Below are 27,765 nucleotides of genomic sequence, written 5' to 3'. Positions count from 1 at the left end.
GTAGGACCTCAGGCAAGGAGAGGAGGGAAGGGGGCCGGGAGGAGAAGCAGGGATCCCCAGAAGGAAATGGAGAGAGGCGGGCTCATAAGGGAAGCAGGGAAGGCCCGGCTGGGGGTCTGGTGGGGGGCTCCGTGGACAGGGTACAGGGTTTCCTTCAGTGCCCCCTACAACCCATACAGCGCGTGGCCGGCATGGGGAGAGACGGACAGGGGTGAGCGAAGGGGCCGGCCGCCAGCCAAAGTCTCCCACCCCGGGGGGGGGGGGGGAGGAGGAGCCCAGAGGCTCGGAGGGGGGTGGGCTGGGGGAGAGGGGGAGGGGGCGGGCTCCGTAGGGCCACGGGGTTCTGAGATTAAAGGATGACTCTTCCAAGAGCTGCTCCCTCCGGGTGTCTCTTCTCTCAGCATATCCTCCTCTCTTCGGTGGGGGGGTGTCAGTCTCACCAGGGAGGAATCCTCTCTCTGTCTGGGGAGGGGTGGAGGCCTTAGTAGCGGTGAGGGGGGGTCTCGATGATGCGTCTCTCGTCGCTGCTGGGCGAGTCGGCTGCCTCGGAGTCGCTGCTGTCCTCGTCCTCCTGCTGGCTGCCCGCAGCGCCCGCCATGGAGGCCTGCCGGCTCTGGTAGGACTGGGGAAGGCAGAGAGAGGCGGAGCTCAGCGGGAGTCCGCATGCTGGGAGCGCGCCCCAGCTGCGCCCCGACTCTGCCGACACCCCCCCTCCCCCCGCTCACCTCCATGGGGTTCACGATAATGGTGAGAGCTGAGTCATCCCAGAAGAGGTCGGGATCCTTGGGGTCGCTGGAGGCCCCCGGGGGCCCGCCGGCCCCCGAGACGCGGCGGTGCAGCGAGTGGATGCGCACGAGGCCCAGGACGACCATGAGCACCAGGAAGCCCACGCACACCACGATGATGAGGGTCGCCGCGCTCGGGACCACTGCGGGGAGAGCCAGGCGCACCTGAGCCGACTCCGCTCGGGGGGAGAGTCGGGGGCCTGGGCAGAGGGGGTCCCTGAGCAGAAGGCAGGGTCCGTGATGGCCCAGAAGAGGGGTCTGCCCCGCAGAAGCTGGAGGAAAAGTAGAGCTCCACCGGGGGAAGGGCAGAGACGGGAGGGACAGAGAGCCCGAGGGAGGGAGATCTGCAAAGGAGGCAAGGGCGGCGGCGGAGAAGGGCTCCCAGCCCAACGCTGCCCCGGGCAGCCCTGTTCTCAGCGCACAGAGGGCAAGGCCTGGACCCTGCCAGGTCCTTCTGCCTGTGCCTTCCCCAGGGACCACGTAGTCCAGGAAAGAGGTGCCCAGAGCCCAGCGGGGAAAGGAGAGAGGCGGCCACACAGGCTTGACAGTGCAAGAGGAGAGAATGGTTTCCTGCATCGTAAGAGGAGGAGCGAGCACCCAAGCTGCGGACAGGTCCAGGGCACAGCGAGCAGCCCCTTCACGCACCCACCTGGACAGAGCTCACCCCGCTCAGTGACGCCTCCCATCTCCCTGTGGGCTCGAGCCTCCTGGACCCCTGGGGTCTCTGCTCCCCTCGGGGTACACCCACCTCCCCCCTCGGCCCTGTCAAGCCTCTGGGCCCGCAGCCTCACTTGGAAGCCCGGGCTCAGGGGGGCGTGGACTCTGAAGGGCAGTGAGACGCAGAAGGGCGCGTGGACCCTCACTCGGACCTTAGAGCTGATGGCAGCAAAGCAGACGTGCAGGCGCAGGTACGCGCCCGGGAAGAGCGTGTGGGCGCCCAGCTGGACCGGGCTCCCCGTGCCCCGCACCCGCGCTGGGCCTCTGCCGGCCTGCACAACTGCCCACACCAGCCACCTGGAGACCTGCTCGCACGGCAGCATCGAAGGGACGCGCCTGAGGGTCTCCACCAAGGCACAGGAGAGCCACACGTGCAGGGCCACCCAGCTCCCCGCCAGCTGGGCAGACCAGGAGACCCCCTGCAGGAAGGTGTAAATGCCACAGACCCGGGCCCTGAGGGCCACAGAGCCAACAGCCGTGAGCACAGCCTTGCCCACCTCCTGTACACAGACGTGCACATACGGCCCCCAGGGGCAGCTGGGCCACTGCACGGCACGTGGGTGCGCACCCCTGCCTGCCGTGTAGGCACAGCAGCTCACTGACCACAGAGGCTGCGTGAGGCCCACAGCCTCACAGGACCCTGGGCAGTCCCGTTACTGAGGGACTATTAATGCATGCGTCTCACACACACACACACGCACACACGCACACGAATTTACCCGCAGCCTGTGAGACTCACATGTTGAAAGACAGAGCAGAGCGCAGGGAAGCACACAGCACAGGAGCTGCCCACCCCTGTGGCACACCCATCCTCCGGCAGCACACACACGCTGCCACGCGCTCCAGAGCCAACCAGGTGTGGGAGCAGCCCCTGAGCAGCCATACTAGCCTCACACCTCCCTGAGGCCGCCCTGACGGCGCTCTGCCAGGCCGGTCCCCAGCCTGACCCGACCCATAGCCCACCTGGGCCCAACGAGACCTGACTCTGCTGAGCAGGCCAGGTGGGCTCCCGGGCACCGGCTCCGGGGAGAGACAGGCCTGGCTGGGTGAGAATTTCTCAACTGCCTGGGGATGGGGGAGGAGACGGGGGAGGCAGAGTTGCCCTTTCTGCTCCTCTGCAGGCAACAGCCCCTCCCGGGTCTCCGTGTCGGTGGGCAAGATCCGAGGGCAGTGACCCCACCAGCAGAATGCCCCTGTGGCTAAGCCCAGGCTCTAGAAGGAGTAGAAACCCCTCCCCAGAGTGGAGGCCATAGCAGGTGAACTTGCTCTAGGGGCACGGTGACGACAAGCCAAAGCTTCTGTTTTGTGCCTTAATCAAATGCATTTGTTCCTCTGAGCCCCTGGCCTGGTGAAGGAAGTGACAAGTTGACTGCCAGGAATAAGAAATGACCACAAGAAAGACAAAATGCAGACCCTCTATCTGCAGGCAGACAAGTATGGTTAATTAGTTTCTAATCAGCCAGGAGGCCAGGGAGATGGGAGAATCTTTAAATTAGCTACAGACAAAAATCAAGAGTTTAGGAAATACCATCAACCTTTCTTTCTACATTAGACCCAAGCAGTTGATTCTGGCCTTGAATGACCTCCAAGGACAACACGAAGGGATGTTTTAGTTTTAGCCAGTGGCCCGTGTGAAACTCCTGGTTCCGTGTGACTGTGAGACAGGGTCGAAGCCCTGTCCACAGCCCCACATGGAGCCCCCTTTCTGAAGAGCCTAGAGAGAAACGTCCGTCTGCTCTGGGTCCCCGGGCTTCTCCTGAAGCACTGGTTGGTCCCATCATAGGACTTTCCTAACTGCTCAGCTTTCCTTCTGCTTCAGCTACAAGGAAGCTCAGAGTCCAAATTCTGGCCATTCTAGCGACGTCGCAGCATCTCACGGCAGGTATTTTATGAACTGACTTATTCCTTGGCTTCATCGTCTCCTTTCCTCATTGTCCTTTCCTCCTCACTTCCAATTTCATTTTCCATTTGTATCCTATTGCACTGTAGGTCTTTCCGCAAAGTCTCAGATACATGTAGGTAACAAGCCGGGAAATGGTTCCAAACTTGGCTGCACGTTGGAATCACCTGCGGATCTTTAAAAACCCCTGATGCCTGGCTCCCGACCCCAGACCTTCTGATTGAACTGGTTTGGGTATGGCCTAGGCACCAAGCGTTTTTACTGCTCCCCAGGCGATTGTGACATGCATCAGCGTTTGGGAAGACTGGATAAATGTTGTCTTCATCGCTCATCTTACCCTTGTCAGACAGCCTCATTCTCCCTAAACACAACTCCCCCATACCACCCACCCACCCTCAGTTCTCAAACTCTCATTCTCCCTCACGTCCATCTACGCTTCTACCCTTCAAGGTCCAAGCTCAAGGTCTGAATGCACCATCGGACCTTCCCTGGCTGACTGTCCTGATTCACACTGATCTCTCTTTCCTCGTGCACTTAGGAGCTTCAGAGAAATGAAGCCCCTGTCTCGTTGGAGGGAATTCTATCTCTTACTCTTTTGCATGGTCAGAGTAATTTGAAATTGCAAAATCACAATCCTGTAACTCCACTCTTGGGGCTGGGAGGGAGGGGAAAGGGAGAGAACACCTTGAAGAGTCAGGAAGGGCACATAGAACAGGTTTGATGAAATGGCTCTCCTGATAAGCTCAGGAGATGTCAATCACCAAGGCCCTCAGGTGAACTATGAACTCCGTATCCTACTCAGGCCAAAATCAGGGAAAAAGGCAAAAGCAGGCTGCCCCTCTCAGTTGGGATCTCAGAGCAAGCAGAGAAAGCAAGGATGAGAGTCTTACTGAGCCCAGCAGCAATGCCAACCTGGACGCACCTTGAGCCTAATCTGAGTGGCAGAACCTAGTATCCAACCCCGAAGAGGCTGAGTGGGATGATTCCCAAGGAAAGAACTGGAGGAAGAGTTAGGGAGTTACGGCCCCCAAAGTTTATTTAACAAAAACAGGTTTAGTTCACTCACACATCTCTAAAGATTGTGTGAAGCTTCCTAGAACCTTTGCAACTTGGTTACGCCTTATACTCCCTCCTCACACCTACTTCCATCTGCTTTGCTGTAGGAATCACAGGAAGAACACTTAAAAAGGCATCTGCAGTTGTTTTCAGAGAGAGCAAGGATGAAGGGAGCCAGTCCCAGGGAAAAGGAAACACAAGAGACAGTGCAGTGGTGGCCACTGACCAAGGAGAGGAAAACAGACTGAATTCCGGGGGTACCAGGGAGCTAGCCTCGGTCAAAGACATACTGGGAAGCCCTAAGGAGCTCCCCCAAATTAGGTGCAACTATAAAGTAACGAGACTTTTTTTTTAAAGCATCAAACATAAATGGACAGGGTATAGAGAGTGATGGTTAGAGCACAGGCTCTGGAATCCTGCTGCCTGGATTCGAATCCTGGCTCCACCATGTTTTAGCTGTGTGACCTTGGATAGGGTACTTAACCTCTCTGGGCCTCCATTTCCTTGCCTTTAGAGGGGATAATTCTAGTACCTATTCCATCTGTTGTCTGTAATGATTCACTGGGTTAATAGGTATAAAGCCCACAGGCAGGGTGCCTGGAACACCGATGTGTTCATTATTCTTCCGATTACATGGTTGATGTGTGAGCTGTCCTTTCAGGGTAGGGTTCAGTGACCATGACCTTCCAAGAAGGCATTTTTGGAACTCTTTAGGGAACTGCCTTCAGAGCCTGCGATATGCCTTTTGACTTTTTTAAAAAGTGACAAATCTCTGCCCTTTGAGAGTTGGTTTTATGTTTACAAACACAGAATGCTATTCAGAGCCAACTCTGACAAAAGTGGATGCTGAAGTTGGGTAATACTGAACTGGGCCGAAAGCAAGGTGTGTCCCAAAAGGAACAAAAATAAATGCATCTCATAAATTGACTTTGAAAGCAATTCTAAAAAGGGATTCCAAAAATCACTTCCAGCAACATCAGAATCATTGCAGTTTTTAACAATGTGGGAGAAGATTCATTTTATAATATTAGGTGTAAATATTAGGTTACAAAATAGTTTGATCCCAAGTTTGTTAAAAGAAAAAAAAAAAAACAGGCGCAGACAAAAGCTGGCACATAATAACACCATATTAACAATGGTCAATTGTGGCGGAATTATGGCTGACTTTTCTTCTTTATACTTATAGTTTCTAGTTTTTCTATAATTAAGTAACTCTTAAATTGTGAATTAAAAATTGCATCACTAGTAAACAATCATGGCCAGGGAATGAGATTGCTTTGAAGGGCAGTGCTCCAGCTGGATGTAATACGTGGAGTGTTTGCATATTTTGTTTTAGAAACAGTCTTATGACTTTATAGATAGCACATAATTACACATGCAATAGCACCAACTTTCTCCTTGAGGATAGGAACTGTATCTATCCTATACATTTTGTATTCTTAATTGTATTGTGAACAGTGCTAGTACACAGTGGGTGCTTAATACATACTTGATAGCTTCACTATTGAGGATCCCTAGGTCCAGGGCTAACTTGATGTTGTTGGGGGAGGGCAGCAGGAACAACAAAGGCTAAACCCACACTGACCATGACCCCAGGCATGAGTACCCCTGTGATGACCCAAGGCTCGTACTCTCCACTAGGCAAAGTGAACGATCTGGGGGATAAAGGGATTGGATCACAGCTGTCAACTAAGTCAAGTTCCACAGGGACCAGAATCCATGGCTCCACCCCCTTCCTCCCCCCACCCCGCCCCCAAGGCCCAGTGGTGGAGGGAAGGATGCTCGTGCCCACCCACTCCCTCCACCCACCCGCCCGGCTGGACCCACGCAGCCTTACGTACTGGAGTTCCGGTGGGAGCTGGCCAGACTGTGTCCAGCCATCTCAGGCGGGGGCTGGTGACCTCGGTGCAGGAACTGCTGAGAGCTGAGCATGTGGCTGGGGTGAGTGACCCGGTTCACGCTGTGCAGGACGCTGACCTGGGGCGAGGGCGGGCTCAGTGGGCACGCTCGCTTCTCCCCGCCCCTCCTCCACCCCACCCCCCGAGGTCCCAGCTCTTCCCCCCCTGCCCCCCAGCTTCCCGTTCTTCTCCACCCACCGCCGGGGCCAGGCATCCCCCGGGCTGCAATTTCCATCCCCACGCACCAGCGGGTTCAGTCCACCCCACCCCCGTTCCTCGCCAGCGGGGTTGGCTGTGGAAGGAAGGGGACTCTGGGTACCTCCACGACGAACTCATTGCTGGAGTAACGCCCATTCATTTCTGAGCAGGAAAGCCGGAACTTCCTGGCATAGAGGGCAGCCCCGCGTCGCAGCCGGTAACGAGCCAGCCTCAGGATCTCTTCATACACAGTGATGCCCTCCACCCCTGGCGACCAGGAGGCAGCTCAGGGCAGGAGCCAGTGAAGAGGCCTGCAGTCTCTCTCCCAGACTCCCACCAGCTGCCACCCCTCAGCAGGGGTGCGACCCGAGTTCTCAGACGGAGAGACGCTCCCCTGCCTCCCCACCAGCTCCGACTGACTGGGATAGAGTAACCGAGGCTCCATCTCTGCCTCCGCCCTCCTCTGAGAGCCGGGAGGAGGGATGGAGAGAAGGAAATAGGAACACCCTGCAGGACAGGAGGAGGTGGCAGCAGGGGGGAAACGGAGAGAGGATAACACAGAAGTTCTCAGTGAGGCTCTGGAAGGGAACGGAAACAGGAAGGAACTGACCGCCTCATCTTCTCCTATTCTCCCTGATGGAGGGTCCTTCAGAGAGGAGGACGCTTCCCTGGGAAGCTACCAAAAAAATCATTACCACCAGACGTTAAGAGATGAGCACTTGACTTAAAGCTATGCTGTGTCCATGAGATTAGTGAGACGCAAGACAGAGAAGAGGGCGAGTTCCAAATGGCTAGAGGATTAGAAAGCTACTCAGAGGACTTCCCTGCTGGCACAGTGGTTAAGAATCCGCCTGCCAATGCAGGGGACACGGGTTCGAGCCCTGGTCCAGGAAGATCCCACATGCCGCGGAGCAACTAAGCCCATGAGCCACAACTACTGAGCCTGTGTGCCACAACTACTGAAGCCCGTGCGCCTAGAGCCCGTGCTCCACAACAAGAGAAGCCACCACAATGAGAAGCCCGCACACCGCAACGAAGAGTAGCCCCCGCTCGCCACAACTAGAGAAAGCCTGCACACAGCAACAACGAAGACCGAATGCAGCCAAAAATAATTAAATAAATTTAAGAAAAGAAAGAAAGCTACGCAGAGACTGAGCCAAAGAAGAGTGGAGACCAAAGTGGAGGTGAGCTGGGCTGGAGAGAGAAGCTGGGAAAGAACCACCAGGAGCCTAAACCCCAGCCACCTCTAGGGACAATCTGGAAGCCAGAGGACATTCCAGGCAGGGAAGGTGCAAGGGGGCACTTGGCCACACCCCTGAGCCTGGAAGGAGGACCCTCTGAGTTTCCCAGAGACTTGACCATGGGGAGGGGCGCACCCAAGGAAAGAGGACAGGTTCTCGGGCCCCACTGACCAGCAATGGTGAGGTAGGCAGACGTGTTGGTGAGCTCCAAGCCTCGCTGCTGCAAGGATGCCATGTCTAAGAGCAGGCTTTCCCGCTCGGGGTCCAGGTCATCCCCCACCAGAGAAATCTCACAGCCATCCAGGTTGTGCACGATCTCATCCGACATGCGTGTGTCTGTCACTGGACAGGAGGCAGTCAGGATCTGGGTCAGAGCTGAAGGGCCCACCTCATGGCCACGCTTCCTCCCCTTCCGGGGTCACCCCCTGAGAGCTGCCAGCATCATCGTCAAAAACGCCACTACCCACCAACCTTCTGCCACCCGGGGGTCTCCCGCTGGCTCTCGTTCCTAACAGTCAGGGGTTCTAGAAAAGTGAATGAGGGATGACGTCGCTCTCACGTCCAGCCCCAGATTTTTTCCTTCACTCTGGTTCCAGACACGGACCCCTTCTCTGGACACTATCACTCCTTGAGGTCATCCTTACCTGTGCCCTGCCAACTCTCATCCTTTTTGGCCTCCACCTGGTGAGAAATGGAGCAAGTGATTTGAAGATCAGGGAACAAAGGGACACCCTCGGGTCCCTCGAAGTCCACAGCTGGGAGGGCAAAATGAGCAGTGCCACTCAGCAGGATCTGAGGGGCGTCAGGCTGGAGCACCACCACGTAGCCCTCCACTTCGGGGATGGAGACACAGGATTCTTCGCTGAAGCACCTATATGAGAAGAGGGAGAGAGGCAGCCTGTGACCCCATCACCCCCTCCCTTATAATCTATATTCTGACCACCACTCTGGGCCTTCACCTCTACAGAGAGCACCCCGTGTCAGGGAGGGAAAGGGGAGGAAAGGGGGATAGTGTCTCTGCACGACCATCACCCACATAGCAAAGCTGGAGGGGGAGATACCCTTTCCAGGGAGGATACCACTGCAGGGAAGGGTCAGGGGCAGAAGGTCAGGCAACCCTGACCTATGGGGATGATGACATCACCAATGCCCTACCCCAAGACCATGGAACATCTATCAAACAGTATTTTACAAACTGAACTTACAGAAATATATATATATACATAGTTCTTCACCCAAGATGTTAAAAAAAAAAAAAGTGTGTTCAGTACAATATCTGGTAGATACGTGTCAAAAAATATTCAACGACAAAAGTGGGGTGGGGGTAGGGAGCATATCAAAGGATGCCCTCAAAACTATAATTCAAATATAATTCTCAGCCAAGAACGAAATAATGCCATTTGCAGCAACATGGATGCAACCAGAGATTATCCTACTAAGTGAAATAAGTCAGAAAGAGAAAGACAAATACCATATGATATCACTTATATGTGGAATCTAAAATACGACACGAACCTATCTATGAAACAGAATCATGGACGTAGAGCACAGACTGGTGGTTGCCAAGGGGGAGGGGGTTGGGGGAGGGATGGAGTGGGAGGCTGGGGTTAGCAGATGTAAGCTTTTATACATTGAATGGATAAACAACAAGGTCCTACTGTATAGCACAGGGAACTATATTCAATGTCCTAGGATAAATCATAATGGAAAAGAATATTAAAAAAGAACATATATATATATATATATATATATATATATGTATAACTGAATCATGCTGTACAGCAGAAATTACAACACTGTAAACCAACTATACGTGAATTAAAAAAAAGAAAAAGGTGTCCTCCTGCTTGGAGTGTCTTCAATTCATCCTGTCCAGTATCAGAGAAACACATTTCAGTAGGTGAGCTAATCTGACTATCTTGGACCTGCACCCACCATCCCATGAAGCCTCACTGATCCTGGTGCCAGACAAACCCTCCCTAGAGGATTGAGCCAGCCCAGACCAACAATAGGACGGCCGCTCGGGAACACGCTCCCAGGATTGCCTCCAGCCAATCAATAATTCTCAGAGTGCTTGCTGCTTTGTGAAGCGTTTTGTCCACATTCTTTCATTTAACCTTCTTTGGCTGCTGTTGCAATAGGGATAAGAAACCAAAGCTCTCGGGTCAAGCATCTTGGCCACATAAGAAATATGTGTCCCAGGCCAGGCTTGAACCCATTCTTCTCATTCCAAGTCCAGGATTCTTCCACTAAACCACAGCCACCATGTGGGTTTGCATTAGTCAAATTTATTTGTAAACAAGTGCCCCCTTGGAAGTCCCTGGTGGTCCAGTGGTTAGGACGTGGCGCTTTCACTGCCCTGGACCCAGGTTCAATCCCTGGTCAAGGAACTAAGATCCTGCAAGGTGCACAGCAGGGCCAAAAAAGAAGGAAGTGCCCCTTGAACAAGCAGTCTTCACAGGGGAGGTGGTAATTCCAGAGCAGGGCCTGTGGTCCATACACCTGGGCTAACACAAATGATTTTGTTGAGAGGACTATCACACGTATTACCGAGCAGGCCCGGCTTGACTACTGTAGCCAGAGGGAGGTTTGTAACCTCAGCGGATACCATGAACGCAGAGCCCCTGAAGGTACCAAACCCACAGTTTGCTGAGCTCCTGTGCCATAAGGAGCAGGGCCTGAGACAGTCTGCACAGTCGTCCAGCGAGACCCGGATCAAAGCCTCTTGGAAAACAACCCCAGCTAACTCTGGAAGCACAGACTCCAACAGACACTCCCACTGTGATGGGCGATCCAAAGGGGACCCAAAAGGTACTAGGGGGCTGGTCCAGACCCGAAGGACACTAATGAACTGGTCAAGAGATTAGAATTGGCACGCAAACCTTAAAACAAGAGCCAACATGGTCACCAGCACATGAATGGAACAAACACAAACCCACGAGAGTTCAGAGTGGGAGAGGTTGTTTCTGGCTAGGATGGGAGTGGGGCATTTGACAAAGGAGGGTAGGAATAATCAAGAGAAGTAGCAAGTGAGCTAGCCTTTGGAGGAGGGCAGAAAGTTGACCCTAGAGCGGATGGTGAGGAACACACGAAGGGGAGTAGAGGAACATGAGGCAGGAAACGCTGGGCCAGACGGTCATGGGCTTTGAGTGCAATTTTTGTGCAGCGGGCAGGAGGGAACCATGGATGTCTTCTTCAGCAGGGAAGTGTGAGGATGGACATTCTCATTTCAGATCACTAACCTAGCCTCTGGGTAGAAACCGAACTGAAGTTAGAATACTAGAGATAGTCCACTAGTTAGGAGGCTAGAGCAATAGGCCAGATGAGAGGTAATGAGAGCTGCTGGAGTCATAACAGCAGATGTGGAAGAAGAGGAGACAGATGCCAGACATGGGCGCAGAGCGGGATCTAGGTGACCTGGTAACCGATGGAGTGTGGAGGATAAAGACGGAGGAATCAAAGGCGATTCAGAAGCTGCAAGCTGGGGTAACTGCAAGGACAGAGACGCCATTACAGAAGCAGAGAATTCAGGAGGAGGGGCTAGTTCAGGCATCGAAGTTCATTATTAAGCTTTAGCTCATTTATCTGAGGTGCTGGCACAACTTCTAGATAGAGGTTACAACAAGCAGGAAGAAATTCAAGAGCTAGGGAAAGAGAACAAAGCTAGAGAAAAAGATGTGGTAGCCAGATGAGCTTTCCAAGAATCCAAGAGATTAAAAAAATTAAAAAAAAATTAAAAACTCAGGGGAAACCTGCATTGACTGAATGGCTGCATAAATCTGGCTTTAAATGGACAGAGGTCCAAGCACTGAACACTGGAAGGTAGGGAAGCCACATGGACCAGGGCAAGGATATGCATCACAGGAAGGAAGGTGCTGCTGGGTATCTGTCTCTCCCTGTTACACACACACACACACACCCCTCTATATTTTCTCCTTCAACCTCAAGGAAGTGTTAGGGTAGCACTAACCACATGGTAGCCCTAAAATGGAGAAATGAGACTTCTCTCCTTCTTAACCTCATAAAGGAAAAAGGCCCCTTCCCTCTACTAAAGGACCAACGTCAGGTTCCCAGTCCTTGGATAAGCCTCTTCCCTGGGCAGGAAAGAGGTTGGAGGAATTCAGATAAGCCAGTCAACGAAGAAGGTGTCAACTCCCCGCTTGTGGGGTTGCCCCATGCAGAGCGCCACCTTAAGCCAGAAGACAGAGCCCTCCCTCTGACGTGGCTCCTGAGCCTACGAAGGGGATGAAGCCATTCCTTGGTCCCTGAGGGATGAAGCCCTTCATGCCTTCGTAGCTGGGTGAGAGCCCTCTAACAGCTAGAGTTCTGATGAGAACACGGTGGGGCGCATCCTCCGCGCAGATCTGCACCCACGTGACCTCATCTGCCGTGGCCTTCAGCTCCCCACCAGGACCACACCATGGACCAGCAGCCCAATTCCCCAAAGCCCTGCCCCTGCCTTCCGAAGCTCTGGGAGGCCTGACGATCATGCCCGGTCACCGTGCAGGGCTCAGAGCCCTCTCCTCTCCAAACCCACCCATGCCAGGATAGGGACAAGTCAGAGATGTTTCCCTTCAGATAGCTTTTGGAGAAACTGAGGCAGAGCAGGGGAGAAGGGAACACAGGAATCCTGACCCCTACATTATGTGATCCACCCACTGGATGGCAGTAGCTCCTAAAAACTGCCCCATAAACATAATACGGGGTGAAAATGCCTTTGTATAACAATAGCCAGTGTTGACAGAACAGGCACTTCACTGGGCATTTGATCTGGATTCTATCATTTACCCTCACAACATTTCCATGAGTTAGATTCTATTGTTATCCCTGCTCTATGGCATTTTCTCAGTGCTAAAAAGCTAGTAAGGGGTTTCCCTGGTGGCGGAGTGGTTAAGAATCCGCCTGCCAATTCAGGGGACACCGGTTCAAGCCCTGGTCTGGGAAGATCCCACATGCCGCGGAACTAAGCCCGTGTGCCACAACTACTGAGCCTGTGCTCTAGAGCCCGCAAGCTACATCTACTGAGCCCGCGTGCCACAACTACTGAAGCCCGCGCACCTAGAGCCCGTGCTCCGCAACAAGAGAAGCCACTGCAATGAGAAGCCCGTGCACCTCAACAAAGAGTAGCCCCCGCTCGCCACAACTAGAGAAAGCCCGCGCGCGGCAACGAAGACCCAATGCAGCCAAAAATAAATAAATTAAATAAATAAATTTATTTTTAAAAAGCTAGTAAGTAAAAGACTCTGTGTCCATAACTCTTATGCTTTCATGACCTCTCAATCAATCTGTACTTTTAAATACCTAATATACTTAAACCTTGAAGTAATGCACAATTTTTCATGTAAAGAATTCGAATCCTTCACTTAGAACTCAAAAGTCAGCAAACTTTTTCTATGAAGGGCCAGACAGTAAATATTTTCGACTTTTTGTACCAGTCTCTGTCCCAACTACTCAGCCCTGCCATCACAGGGTGAAAGCAGCTCATTTCCATAAACAATATGCAAATGAGCAGCAGGCCAGATTTGATCCTGGGGCCATAGGCTGCCAATCCCCAGACTTAGATCATCCTGTTTGATCTTGCAAGAGCTTGATGAATCAAGCAACTAGAGGTCTTTGCCCAAGGTCATCCAGAGAATTAGTACTGAGTCAGAATTAGTGTCAGGTCTCCTGGCTCCCAATCCAGTACCCTCTTCTGTCCCACTTTACATATCAGCACAGAGACACAGAGATTAAAACCCCCAAATCCTGGAGGTGTGCTTCAGTGGGAAGAGTCATGAACCCTTTACTGGAAAATCTGAGTCTGGTCCAGGCTCTTTTTCCAGCATTGCTGTGTCAATTGGGCAGGTCAGTTTTTCATCCCTAAAACGAGGGAGGTGCGCCTAGCCGTCGGCGGTGCTTAAGGCCAAGGAGTTCTGACACTGGCTCTGTTCTGTGACTTGCCCGCCCACCCAGCACTCACTTGACGGCAGTGGTGAGGCGCAGGGGCCTGACGCCGGGCGTGGCAAAGCGCAGAGTGTTCATGTAAGCCACATGCTGCAGGGCATGGTTGAAGGTCTCCACATCATCCCCCTCCAGGGTGAGCAGGGACTGCGAGGGGTTCACGTGGACCTGGGCCCCAGACACAGACAGGGCTGAGAGCACGACCAGAGGCGCGAGAGGAAGGGAGCAGAGGTGGGGGTGGGGGTGGGGAAGGGCGGGGTCAGGGGGCATGCCTGGAGGGAGGGGGCCAGAGGAAGGGGCGATACCTTCATGCCTTTGCCCAGGCTCTCGAAATCCCTATAGTCCAGCCCCTCCCGACATGCATAGAGACACTCGATGACCTCACGGCTCTCCAGGCGACCTGAGCGCACGCTGAAACCAGCCAGGTAGCCGTGGAAGTAGTGGTGGATCGGCAAGGGGTCTCCTAGGGCAGGAACACAGGGGCGGACCAGAGGTGAGAGGAGGCGAGGGGGAGTACAGGGGGAGGCACAAGGAGAGGGGGCTGAAAGAGCAGCAGGCTGGAGAAAGAAGACGGGAAGGAGCCAGGTGGAAGCTAAAAGAAGAAAAGATTGATGAGCGGCAAGGGAGGCTAAGGGAAGATGGGACAAGGCAGAGCGAGAAGACAGAATAAAACCGGGGGTGGGCGGAGACGGAGGGCGAAAAATAGAAGCCACAGAAATGAGAAAAGCTCCCGGCAGAGGCAAAAAGAGAAGGAAAGCAGGACCAAAGGGAGGAAAGAGGAGACTCAAGGCAGAAAACGAGGAGAGTGCGCGAGGGGGTCTGCACGGTGCATGCGGGGAACACCGGGAAGGATGCGCGTGAGCTTCAGGGATGCCCAGCTCTCCCGGCCGCGTGGCTGCCTCCTGCCCCCTGCGCTCTGCGCTCTGCCACGCGGAAAGCCAGCACGAGGACCCTCGACTTCACTCCGTGGGCAGGAAAGGACACCGGCGCCCAGCCCGGCTCCATCTGGCCGCCCTCTCCCGGGCGAGCCCGCCTGGCTGCGGTGCTCGGAGGCTCTGCCCCCTGGTGGTGGGCGAGGCGGTGAACGGTGAGGCCGGTAGGACCGCGCGGACGCGGGAGCCGGAGCCCTAAGCTGAGATGCTAGCTCTCCGGCCACCAGATCTCACACGCAAGTACCTGCTGTGGCGTCCGTACTGTTGTCGCCTCCCTTTTCCTTCTCTTTGTTCTTCTCCTCTGGGGGAGAAAAAGTGCCAGTGAGCTCAGGGATGTGTGGCCAGATTGACAGAGAGGACGGGGAGGTCTTCCAGGCGTTGCCCCTGCCCGTGTAGGACTTGAACCTCTCTGCTGAATCCCAACCCTTCTTTTGTCATGTCTGAGATTATCTCAGGCCTCTGTTATAGACAAACGCCAAATATGCTGCTGAGGAAGCACAAGGACTCTGGTACAACACATACACACACACACACACACAGATACACTATACACAAAAACCACATACACCACATACATACACACATCACATATGCAAATACACCACACACACACAAACACACCACACACACACACACACACACACACCCTCCCAGAAGGAAAAGATGAAAGAAACAGCTTAAAAGTTAGAAGGTTGCTGACCCTCTGCAGGGTTACCATCCTCCAGCAGGGGAACGGGCTGTGGAATCATCATCACTGGGATGGAACGAAGCGGGAAGTGACTGAAGTTACAGAAAGAAAGATGCTGGTGGTGCCCGAGCAGGAAATTCCCCCGAGTCAGAGGTGATGACCAGTCCAACAGGAAGGAGACCTGAGGGGCTGTGGTCTCCTCCCCAGGAGACCTTTCCCAGCCTCCCTGCCCAACTGCAGGGCTAAGAGCTCACGAGGTCAGGCTGCCCTTCCTCCTCCATCAGCCACGGGAAGCCCCAACCATTAGCACCTCCATGGAGAAGCTCAGCGGGCCTTACCAGTCCAGCAGGCCCCAATCATGAGCGCAGGCTCCCTTCGGGGCGGGTGGATGAGACCATTGTCGTGGATGAGGGCAGGGTCGAAAGAGATGCCATCGGCATAGAGTGTGACCGTGGGGAACTCGAGGTTCAAAGCATAGTGGTGCCACTCATCGTCGCAGACCTGGGGGGTGGGGAAGGGCAGGAACCTATCAGTCACATCATCCCCAGGGAACGAACGCAAGGCACTGCCCCACCTCCTGGGAGGCAGGGGACAGTCCCTCATAGACCCTGTCCTATCAACAGGTCCTACTAGTGAATTGCTGCCCACCCAGCTCAAGGAATAATATCCTTGCCCGGAATCTATCAGGCTCCAACCTCGTACCTAAAATTCCACTCTGCAGGTAAACCTTTAAAAGCATCAACATTCCTAAGAGGAGTACGACATGGTCCGTCAGCAGGTGCTGTCCATCCCGAGTCCAAACAGAACTAAAAGCTGTGGGTTTCTGTGCCATTTTCTCCATCTCCGTTGCCACCCAATCATTCAAGTCCCCAGTCTCTCTCTGTTGCAACAGTCTCGTCTGAGCACTTACACTCTTAGGTGTCTCCGATACCGTCCTCCCATAGTTGCCAAAGGGATCTTCTTTTTTTTTTTTTTAATCTTTAATCTCGACTGAATTTAATGTTGTCAAACTTAGCATTCATTAACAACTCATTACATTTGAAAAGATTGGATTCTCCTCACTTCACAAATGTTCCCAAATATAAATGACAATTGTTGAAAAATCATAGCTAATTGCAAATTAAATAAATTACTTGTAACCAAATCTTTTCTGAAGCAAAATTAGAAAAATCCTTCCTATTTTTGCAACAAAAAAAAAAATTTTTTTTTTTTGGCTGCGTTGGGTCTTTGTTGCTGCGTGCGGGCTTTCTCTAGTTGTGGCGAGCGGGGGCTACTCTTTGTTGCAGTGCGCGGGCTTATTGCGGTGGCTTCTCTTGTTGCGGAGCACCGGCTCTAGGCGCATGGGCTTCAATAGTTGCAGCTCGCGGACTCAGTAGTCGTGGCACACGGGCTTAATTGCTCTGCGGCATGTGGGATCTTCCCGGACCTGGGATCGAACCCATGTCCCCTGCATTGGCAGGCGGATTCTTAACCACCATGCCACCAGGGAAGTCCCAAAAATTTATAGTTAATTTGAGAAATACATCCCAAATTTGGTGGAGCAGAACCTTCAAAATTTAAGATTTTTTTTTTAATTGGAGTGTAGTTGATTTACAATGTTGTGTTAGTTTCAGGTGTACAGCAAAGTGAATCAGTTATACATATACATATACAAAGGGATCTTCTTACAATGTAAATCTGATCAGGTCACGTCCCTGCTGTAAACCCTTCAAAAGACTTCTCATAGGACAAAATCCAAGTGACCCCAACCAACAAAGTCCACCATACACCTGATCAATATCCAGCTCTCCAACCTCAAACCCAGTCTCTGCCCTCGTCCACTGTGCTCTAACTCCCTGGTCCTCTCTCCATGCTTGCAACATGCTGATCCCTTTCCTGCCTCAGGGCCTTTGCATCTGCTCTTCCCTCTGCCTGGAACTCTCTCTCCTCACAGCTCTGTCTCATCCTTAGGATGAGCTTACATTTCACTTCCATCAGGCCTTCCCTGAACATCCAATCTAAAGTGAGTTCCCTTCTCCTTGCCTCCTATTCTCTACCTCAGTCCCTTGCTTCTTCTTTCACAGCATTTATCACAATTTATCACGTGTATATGTCTGCTTACTTTTTAAAAATCTATCTCCCCAACTAAAATGTAAGCTCCATGAAGGCAGAGATTTTGTTCCATCTTAGACCCCATTGTATCCCCAGAACCTAGCAGAACGGCAGGGAGTTGGTATTTACTAAATCTTCGTAGAATAAATAAGGGTAAATTAAAGAAAAATAGAAAGAGGAATGTTACCAGTATTAGCAACGTGGGGGAAAGATCCAGAAGAAGCAAATGGCAGACTATCTCTTTAAAAGAGTGCCACAACAGGACAGGAATAAAGATGCAGCCATAGAGAAGAGACTTGAGGACACGGGGAGGGAGAAGGGTTAGCTGGGACAAAGTGAGAGAGTGGCATGGACATATATACACTACCAGATGTAAAATAGACAGCTAGTGGGAAGCAGTCACATAGCACAGGGAGATCAGCTTGGTGCTCTGTGACCACCTAGAGGGGTGGGATAGGGAGGGTGGGAGGGAGATGCAGGAGGGAGGAGATATGGGGATATATGTATATGTATAGCTGATTCACTTTGTTATTAAGCAGAAACTAACACACCATTGTAAAGCAATTATACTCCAATAAAGATGTTAAAAAAGATTAAAAAAAATTAAAAAATTAAAAAAGAGTGCCACAAAAAGCAGAAGCTTTTGTAGACAGCCCTCAATTATCCAGTTTGTGGGCTTTCGTTCCCCTTTCTCTCTCTTCCACTTCCTGCCTTTTTTCAGCCATTTGCTTACTCAGCCACTCCACCGGGGCTTACGAGAAAAACAGAAGGAGATGGAAACACAATTCATCTCCAAGGTCCTTGTGGTCAGCTTGGAGAATGAATAAAGAAGAGGCTGCAACTGTTGGCTCAAGAGATTTTTCTTTTCTGCCCATTTTTATTTATCCCTCATAACCATGAAAATAGTGAGAATTTATATATGTGTGTATATATATATATATATATATGTGCATGGATATATAAATATACAAACACACACACACATATATATACTGCTTTTTAGTCTATAAAGGTCTATTACATCATTTAATCCTACAACAACCCTGGGATATAGAATTCTTATTATCCTCAACTCATAGGTAAAAAAAAAAACTGAGTTGTAAACGTATTTACCAAGATTTCATGGCTAGGAAGTTCCCCTAGCGGGACTCAAACCTAATCTATGTACCTCAGATTACTTATTTCCTCAATTACAACATGCTAACTGCTTGAGAGTCAGGGATCTGCACTGGTAAGGTTCTAGATAAGAAACAGATGAAAGAAAACAAGAGGGGAAAGATGGCTGGTCGGGTTTGGTGTTTGTAGTAATTTGTTCCCTACTTCCTTTTAATCCAGGAGTGCTTTCTGCAAGAGACAAGCCTTGGAAAAAGAGAACAAGAAAACGGAGCCAGGGTGGGGGGCATAGGGGTGTGAAAATAGTCAGGAACTGAAAGTGGAGATTGAAAGAAGGGACACAGGGCAACCCAGAAAATGCCCACCCCTGCCCTAGGACCTCCTCCCCTGAAAGCAAGTTACATCCACCCAGCTTTCCCAGGAGCCTGGCTCCGGCCTCACCTGCTCCAGCTTCCAGAGGAACTTGACTGGCCGGGCACTCTCCAGCAGAGGCCAGTAGAGGAAGGCAATTCTGCAGCCATGGACGGTCAGCGAGTAGTGAGAGAAGCCGTCCTCTGAGGGCAGAGGATGGGGACACAAGTCAAACACAAAGCGTGGGCAAGAACTGCTTCAAAGCACTAGGAGGGAGGGGATGCCCAATTCTCTTCATCCCTTCAGGTTCTCTCTCTCTCTCTCTCTCTCTCACACACACACACAGAGTCCAGCATCGGGCTTCTCTTGGTCACTCTGACTGGCTGAGGGGGGACACTGGCCAGCCTGCCCCTACCCAGATCTTTACCGGTCCTTTGGTTAATACAAACTTCATGGGCAACACTCCTTTTCAGGTCAAGAGAGATGAGCTCCGAGAAGAGGCAGAAATGTAAGAGCAGGTCAAGGCTGAGCTCCCCACGAGGGCTGTGCTACTGTCACAGAGGGAAGAGGGGTCCTGGGGGCTGGAGCCCACTAGCCCTTAAAGGAGGAGGATGGGGTGGTGGAAGAGGAAGAATGGGGCACAGCATTACTCAGGCTCTTCCACGGCGACGGGGGGCTTTAAGGGGAGCAGGTTTGGGGGGCAGTCTACTACACGGTGGATGCAGGCAGCTGCAAATGAGAAGGGCGGTGGGCGGTTCCATCACTCTGAGAGCAGTAGGGTCTCAGCCTGTCATGTTGGGAGTAAATCACAGGAATACGAAACCTAGCACTGCTATCTTACAGATGAAGAGAGAAGAGTGACCCGTCCACAGTCACAGGCTGGACAGCGACAGAGGCAGGACAAGAAGCCAGTCTCTCCACACTCAGACGGGTGCCCTAAGGAACGCTCACCATTTGGGACAGTGTTACACACGATGGTTTCCTCTTCCTTCTTGCCCTTGTTGGGAGTTACACCGTGCTTCATCCAGAAGGACAGGGTAAAATGGTCACTGAGGCTGTCCTGGGGCCCGGAGCCCAGCCCAGCGGTGCCACCCAGTGGCACCTGCACAGCTTGGGTGCCGTTGAACCAGTAGATAAGGCTGCTGTCCTGGCTGTAGTGCACCGAGAGGCCCGCCGTCCAGTTGGCATTGGGGCCGGGCATGGGCAGCAGATCCACCTCCCCAGGGGCCGCGCCTGCCGGAGCCCCAGAAGGCACAGGTGTCAGAGCAGAGAGGCAGCAGATGGGGAACAGGATGCAGGCAGGGAGAGAGGGACAAGAAAAGATTTCCTACAGCTACTTTCACCGCCTCTTCTGGCCTTTCAGAGATGAGAAAGGAATGGCTAGGAATAGCTCTCTAGTGACCTCAACTCCAACCCTTCATCTCTCCTGCCATTGTCCCATAATGTATCTGGTGCCTTTCTTGGGCCACAATTATGCATCTTTGCCAACCACATATTCATGTGCTCTTTGGACCACAAGAGATAACCACATGCCGGCGGATATATACATTTATGGATGGGCAAAGGAAGATGTAAGACAGATTCATTATTTCTGTTTTTGGCCATAACGTGCGGCTTGCAGGATCTTAGCTCCCGGATCAGGGATTGAACCTGCTCCCTCTGCAATGCGAGCGCAGAGTCCTATCCACTGGACCGCCAGGGAATTCCCAAGACAGATGATTAAGAAAGAGGCAGAGGAGGCTCAGGCAGAGGCTGGGGGTAGGGGGCACAGGGGACAGGCCCGGGCAGCCAAGGGGGGCACACCCACCACAGAGTTTCCGCAGTGCCCTCTCTGAGTAGTTGTCACGGTCACAGCCCTTGGCCACATGGTTGGTCTGCAGCTCTATGGTGGCCTGAATGTTCCAGAGAGGTTCATCGCAGGTCTCCAGGCGGATACCAGGGAACAAAGCCAAGCTCCCAGCGCCTGGTGCATATTCAATCCTTTTGTTCCAGCCTGCAGGGGTGAGAGGGAGCTGGCAGTGGAGAAGGAGATGGGTGAGGCAGCCCCTCCTATCCATTCTGCTCTGGCCACATCCACGGACAGTCTCGGGCTCCTACGAAAATAGCCAGCCAGGGTAGGCAGCTACAAGCCTGCCTCAAATATCCCTCCCCTGACTCCTAGCCTAGCCCCTGTGGTTGTCAGAAGGGATGAAAAGGGAGACCAAGGTGAAAGATGGGTTACAAGACAGGTCCCAGAGCGGAGCTCCTCACCTTGCCAGCTGGGTTTACAGGTGGGCTTCACCTGGATCTCCACCTCTGCGTCATCCACCGCCCGCTTCTTCCCGCAGTCATAAGCCGTCACCGTAAACTTGTAGAGCTTCTCGCCACTGTACTGCAGCTTCTCCGTGTTCTCAATGTTCCCTGGGGTGGGGGTGGGGGATGGAGAGGGTCAGGAGCACTAGAGAAAGTCTGGGGAGGCCAGGGAGGACTTGTGAGCTAACAGGGCAGCAGGTGAATTAGACAGCAGGAAGCTGGGAGGAAGGAATCTAGGGAAGGAGGCTCCACATCTGGGAAGGAGGGTGAGGAATGAGGATGTGAGGGGCAGAAGTGGAGGGCACAGCCCCGAGATGTCCTGAGGGATGCGGGCACCCAGGGCTGAGCAGCTGGAGTGGCAGGGGCTCACCGTCGTTGTCGATGAGGAAGGGGGTGTTGGGCGTGAGGATCTCGTAGTAGCAGATCTGGCTGTACTGGGGGGAGCAGTCGCCATCGATGGCCTCCACCCGCAGGATGCGGTCGTACAGCTTCCCCTCGGTCACGGCCGCACGGTACAGCCGCTCCACAAACACTGGGGCAAACTCATTCACGTCATTGACCCGCACGTGCACGGTGGCCCTGCAGGTGCCAGAGCGGGAGGAGGATGAGGAAGAGTCAGCCACAAGTAGGAGTCCAGACAGGGAAGCAGAGCAGGCAGGACCAGCAGGTCCTGGAGCCTGGGGCAGTGGGCACGCTTATCCCCCCAACCAGGGCACCAGGCACAGCCAGGGACAGGAACCACCGGGGAAAGGGTGACTGATGTATGGGGTGAGGAACGACCCCAGGGGATACCAGCGGCCGATTTTGATGACTTCTGTACAGTATGCTATAGGCTGGGGACAGCCACGTGAGACAGAGGATTCTGTGTCCAGCAGGTTGTTCCTTCCTGAGAGTCAAATACAATGGGATAATCAAGGAAGATGCAGGGGCTTCCCTGGTGGCGCAGTGGTTAAGAATCCGCCTGCCAATGCAGGGGACACGGGTTCAAGACCTGGTCCGGGAAGATCCCACATGCCGCGGAGCAACTAAGCCCATGCGCCACAACTACTGAGCCTGCGCTCTAGAGCCCGCGAGCCACAACTACTGAAGCCCACGCGCCTAGATCCCATGTTCCGCAACAAGAGAAGCCACTGCGATGAGAAGCCAGCGCACCACAACGAAGAGTAGCCCCCGCTCACTGCAGTTAGAGAAAGCCTGCAAGCAGCAACGAAGACCCAACGCAGCCAAAAATAAAATAAATAAATAAACCTTCTTAAAGAAAAAAAGGAAGATGCAGAATAAAAACCGAATTAAAAGCAACCATATTCAGGGAAGTGGTATTTGTACTAGAGTCACAAGTCATCTGACATGTGCAGTGAGCAAGCTAGCCGTGCCCCCTCCCCCGCCCAGGCCCCCGCGAGGCAAGCAGAGGTTGGGGAGGGGGCTAAGCCCTTCATGCTGAGCCCTGCCCCCAGCCCAGATCCTGGCACCCAGGGCCCAGAGGCAAGGGTCCTGTCTCCAAATGGGAACTGAGTCATCACAAGGAGTGATTTATCTCTAGTGCCTCGTAGTGGCCCAGGAGTCCTGACTGCCCATCTTTCTCCCATTCTCAAAGGAGAAGTGAGCTGGGAACAGATGTCGGAGCCCTGGGCCCCAGCCTTCTTCCTGCCGTAGCCATCTCCTGCCCACCCTCACCCACTGCTGTGCGTGTGCATGTTGTGCGTGTGAGTGTGGCACACACTGCAGACGGCTGGACAGTCGGAAGGAATCTGGGTGTGTGCTGAATGTACCATCCTCTTCCTCGTTCTCTCAGCACCCTGACTCCGTGTACTGAGCCCTTTCAGTGTCAGGCACTGCAGTGCCTGCTTTTTATACAAACCATCTCCTTTCATCTTCACAGTAACCTGAAGAAGTAGGCATCATCATCACCCCATTTTACAGACAAGGAAAAGCAAATCCAGAAAGGCTAAGAAGTTGCCCAAGGTCATAAGAGGCAGAGCCAAGATTAGATCCCACTGAGTTCTACCACATGCTTCTGTCCCCTTGGCTGAAGGCTCCTGGAGGACAAGGCCCCATCCCTAAACCCCAGGAACAGAGCGGGGAGGGGGTCGATAGTCAGTGATGGCGAGGACAGAGGGTGGCGGGGGGCCTGGGAGGAGGGGGGGGGCCTGCAGCAGAGGGCAGGGGGCAGGAGCGTCCTCACTTGTGGGACTTCTTGGTGTTGGCCCCGTCAGGGCCCTCGCCACAGTCGTAGGCCTGGATGGTGAAGGTGTGCTCCTTCTGGGCCTCGCAGTCTACGGGTTCCTTAGCCCGGATCAGCCCTTCTCCTGTCGCCTTGTCCAGGATCACGGCCTCAAAGGGCACCCCAGACCCATGGAGCCGGAAGCCACAGATCTCACCTGGCCAGTGGGGGAGGGAAGGACGCAGCTCTCGCACCACCTCCAGGGTCTCCTTCCTGTACTCGCCAACCCCCCTCAGCCTCCCACTTCACCTCTCCTTCCAAACCCCTGTCCCTTCTCTTGCACATGGAAAAGCATTAATTATCAGACATTCAGCTCCAACCCCAGCTTCCCCGAGCGGCAACCTCTCAGAGCCCCCAGGTCTGAGATCTGGCAAAATCTGACTGCATTGACCCCCACCTGCCCACGTCCTCCTCTCTGGCCCCCTTTATTTTACCACCGTTCTTCACCGTGGCCCGTTTCCTCCTGGAGTCTACTTCTCCCTCTTCCCCCACGTCCTCACTGCTCTCCCTCCCAGGACCTCCCCTCTCCTCCCTTGCCCCTGCCCTCCCACCCACTTCTCTCTATCCCACCCGCCCTCCTCTGCCCCAACCCCACTGACCTGCATAGCGCAGGGGGGCATCCTTGTCCAAAGCAAAGAGTGGTGGGTTCAGCAGTACCGTGTTGTCGTTCTCCATGACGATGCCCTGGTATTCCGCCTCGATCCACGGCTTGTGCTTGTTGGCTGCCCCCCCAGGGAGAGGAGAGGAAGCACCTGTGAGCCGGCCCTCCGCCTCCAGACAACACACTCCATCATCACCACCCTATCCAGCCCCTGCAGAAGCACCTGCAGGAGAAAGGACTGAGGACAAGAGGTCAGCCATGAAAGGAGGCAGAGGGTCTGTGGGAGGTCACGGGAGAGACAGTTTCCATGGCCACAGCCTGCCCTGCTGGGAGGGGGACTGCCATGTCCCCTGGGAAACCTGGTCAGAAGGTGGAGACTTTCTTTAGGGATTTCAAGAGCTAGAGTGTGGACCCTGGGCCTTCAGGGAGCAGTGGTGGGCCATCAGAAGGCCCTGGAAAAGGGAAGAGATAGATTAAGGGCAGAGTTGAGATTAGGAAAAGCAGACTAGAAGCTTCCTGAGATCCTGATTTTTTATCATCTCCACCACCACCCCATTTCAGTCCTGATCCCTTCTTCTCCCGGCCAAGTCCCATCCTAAGGCCATTCTCCCAGAGGAGAGGGAAGAGGAGAAAAGAGAGAAGGGAAAATATATAGGACAGAGGGAGGAGGACAGAGAGGGGCAGGGATGGAGCAGAGGAATCAATGCCGAACAACTGGGCCCAGCAGAGCCGACATCCTCAGGGATTATCGAACTGGCCTAGAAACACAACAGATCCTCTCCTTGCTTCCCACCCTCACACCCAGAGAACACACTCGTAACCAACACGGTCCTATGTCCCCCAGAAGGCCACTAAGCCCCACACTCCCTGAACCCCGCTCTTATACAGACTCATGGCTGAGTCCTAATTCTCGCCTACCCCACCCCTCCTCTTCCCTTCAGCCACCAGCCAACCCACGATGGATGTGGGACTCACTCAGCCTCCAGATCGCCCCATCTGCTACCAGACTCAACTCAATCACGTCTCCTCCCCAGGACCAATCTCCCACCAGCCTGGTGAGGGGCTCCCTTCCCCAGGGACGCCAACCTCCACTGCCTGCTCTATTGAATCCCATCAAGCCAACGCCTAAGCTCCCAAAGCACATCCACGATGGCCCATCAGTGAGACCTGGGCAGAGGAAGACACGTCATCAGAGGGAAACTGAGTCTCCAAAAGGAAATTCATCCCCAGTATGTCATGGTGAGCAAGAAATCCTGATTTCCATTCTTTCTTCCAGTGACAACCCCCAAAGCCTTCTGGTATCTGAATGCCGGCCTCTTCCTCGCCGAGGACCCACCATAACCCCCTTCTCTAGTGGCGGAGGAGAAAGCCACAAGATGGTGCCCAGAAGGCAGCAGAGGAAGTGGCAGGAGGCTCAGAGCCGGCTGAGGTCAGAGATTGAGCCGAGGATGGAGGGGCTGCGCACAGCTCACGCCCCACCCTGCCCTTCTGCTGCCTTCCTCTTGGCCCCCGACTCTCTCCTTGTGTCCATCTCCTCTCACTGACTCCTGGGCTCCCTGTCTCTTCCCTCCTGGACTCGCCCCCTCCCCCTCTCCTCACCTGTTCTTCCTGATTTCCCTTTCATTCCTCTCTCTCTCTTTTTTTTTTTTTTGTTGGCCTCCACCTTGACCCTGGTCCACCCACTTCTCATCTCCTCCCACACCTCATCTCCCTTCTCCTTCTCCCTTCCCCTCTCACCACTCATTTAGCACTCCCACACCTCTGCCCTTCCCTGCCCATCTCCACCTACCTGAGCCCTCGGCCCCCACCCCCTCCCTCCCTCCTGGTCCCTCAGACGGCCTCACCCAGCTGAATTTATCCGCTGTCTGCAGAGAGGGCAGCTCTGGTAACCCTCAGCCCAGCTGTATGCAGACGGAAGGTTATGGATGCAGAGGAACACGCCAAAACATACGTGCTCCGAATTGCTGAGCTGCAGGGAACAGTTTCTCCCCAGGATGGGATGGAAAGGAACCAGATGGATGTACCACACACCCTCAGCCTGGCACACCCCGGTGGAAACGGAGACCCGCCCAGAGACGTGTATCGCCCCTCAGGGGCAAGTCCTTCCGAGACCTGAGATAGCCCCAGGAGGGAGAGATTGGGGGAGGGGGAGAGAGAGACCCCAGGATGGGAATGGGGACCAAATGGGAGCAAGAGAAGCACATGGGTAGAGATGGACCAGAAAGGAGGATGTGGGAAGGGGGATGCGAGGGGGAAGAGAAGAGGGCAGGTCTGAGAAAACGGATGGGAAGGGGGATGGTCTGAAGAACCACCTGTCATGTGCCAGGGAGCCTTAAGGGCTCCTGCCCACCCCGACACCCCCCCCCCACGCCCTGCCTGAGACCCCTCCTTCAGTGCCCCCGCCCCCCGCCTCACTCACCTTTGTTGCAGGAGCTGGAGGGGAGCAGGGAGCCGAGCGAGAGGAGCAAGAGCAGGAGGGGCATGGTGTGGCGCGGGCAGGGCAGGGCCCCGATCGCTCTTCCCGGGAGCCTCAAGCCCGCTTATTCCCCCTTGGGGGAGGGATGCAGGGGCTCTCCAGGAGGGGAGGGACGAGAGCAGGCAGCAGGGCAGAGACTGAAAGGAGCCTGCCGCCCACCCTAGTCCATAGAGCAGACCTGAGCAGCCCCCCAACCTGGGCGGCTGAGGTGGGGGACTGGCAGTGGCTTCTTCTCCTTCGCTCTGGAGCCCGGCGTCCTGGCTCTCTCTCTCATGCCCACCCCATCCCCGCTACTGCAGGATGACGTCAGCACGGCCAGGCGAGGATTGATGGGGCCGCTGGCCAATCGGGTGACTGGGGGGGGGCCAGGTGCTGCAGGGAGGGGGGAGGGAACCAATGGGACCGGAGAGCAGGGGTGGGAGAACGTGTTAGGGCTTTTTCCCCTGACTGCAATCTGGGGGAGCAAGGGAACTGCGGGGGCTGGGGAGGAAGCTGGAAAGCCGTAGAGGGGGTGGGAAAAAAGAGGGCCATGGGGAGAATGAAGACGCGAGAAGCCCGGGGGTGGGGAGAGCAGACGTCAACGGAGACCTGAGGGAGGCGAGGAGGGACAGTATCCGCGTCACCCCACCACCACCATCACCAACTCTGCATTAACCTCTTTTCACAGCCCATTCCATCAGCGAGTCCCTGCTGGGTGCCTCCTGGGAACCGCGCAGTCAAACCCACAACCTGACCCCGACCTACGCTAGCATTTCATTTCCCAGCCCCAGGTCTCTGAGGAAGCCACGGGGTGGGCAGCCGGGCCCTGTGGACCCGGCTCTGGGACCGGAGGAAGAGCTCACCCTCCCTCACCCGCTCGCCCCAAATTTCCCACCTTAAACCCTGATGAACCAGCCCAGTTGGTTCTGAAGCCAGGGAGGCTGGTAGGTTCGAGAGGCAAAGAAGAGTCCGCGTCGCGGGGAGGGAGTGCGGGGCGGGGCACACGGTCATTGAGGCGCACCGCCCCCCGCGATGGGAGTGCATCTGGTAAGCGTGGGCTGGCCAAGGGCTGCGGGCGGGGGTGGCTGCCGGGACCATCAGTGACTCCAAAAGGAGAGGGGAACCTCTGGGTCCCAAGCCGAAGCGCGTAGAATTCTCCCGAACAGCCAGCCGACTCCTCCCTCCCCTGCTCCAGCCAGACTTTGTCAGGCTGCTGACGGCCCCCTCTGCAGTTTCTCTGCTCCCCTCCTAATGGTCCTATAGGACAGAGTCTGGAAAGCCAGTGT

The 27,765-nt window shown here is 54.2% G+C and overlaps 1 protein-coding gene across 1 annotated transcript; it reads right to left on the bottom strand.

The window, feature by feature from the left end:
• Positions 1-342: 342 nt before the first annotated feature.
• On the bottom strand, positions 343-26,521 carry CLSTN3 (calsyntenin 3). The gene is made up of 18 exons (XM_068560681.1): positions 26,444-26,521; positions 24,023-24,145; positions 23,385-23,580; positions 21,573-21,781; positions 21,161-21,310; positions 20,718-20,903; positions 19,862-20,143; positions 19,001-19,113; positions 15,694-15,856; positions 14,912-14,968; positions 14,041-14,198; positions 13,755-13,903; positions 8,440-8,666; positions 7,967-8,137; positions 6,676-6,821; positions 6,300-6,435; positions 726-928; positions 343-622 (listed from the first exon to the last, which is right to left on the bottom strand). The coding sequence occupies exons 1-18, from the start codon at positions 26,505-26,507 to the stop codon at positions 482-484; spliced, it is 2,874 nt and encodes a 957-aa protein (XP_068416782.1). The 5' UTR covers positions 26,508-26,521; the 3' UTR covers positions 343-481.
• Positions 26,522-27,765: the final 1,244 nt, after the last annotated feature.

This window comes from Eschrichtius robustus, chromosome 13, assembly GCF_028021215.1.
Source record: "Eschrichtius robustus isolate mEscRob2 chromosome 13, mEscRob2.pri, whole genome shotgun sequence".
In the NCBI taxonomy this organism is placed as follows: Eukaryota; Metazoa; Chordata; class Mammalia; order Artiodactyla; family Eschrichtiidae; genus Eschrichtius; species Eschrichtius robustus.
This window is presented reverse-complemented; position numbering and strand designations above follow the sequence as displayed.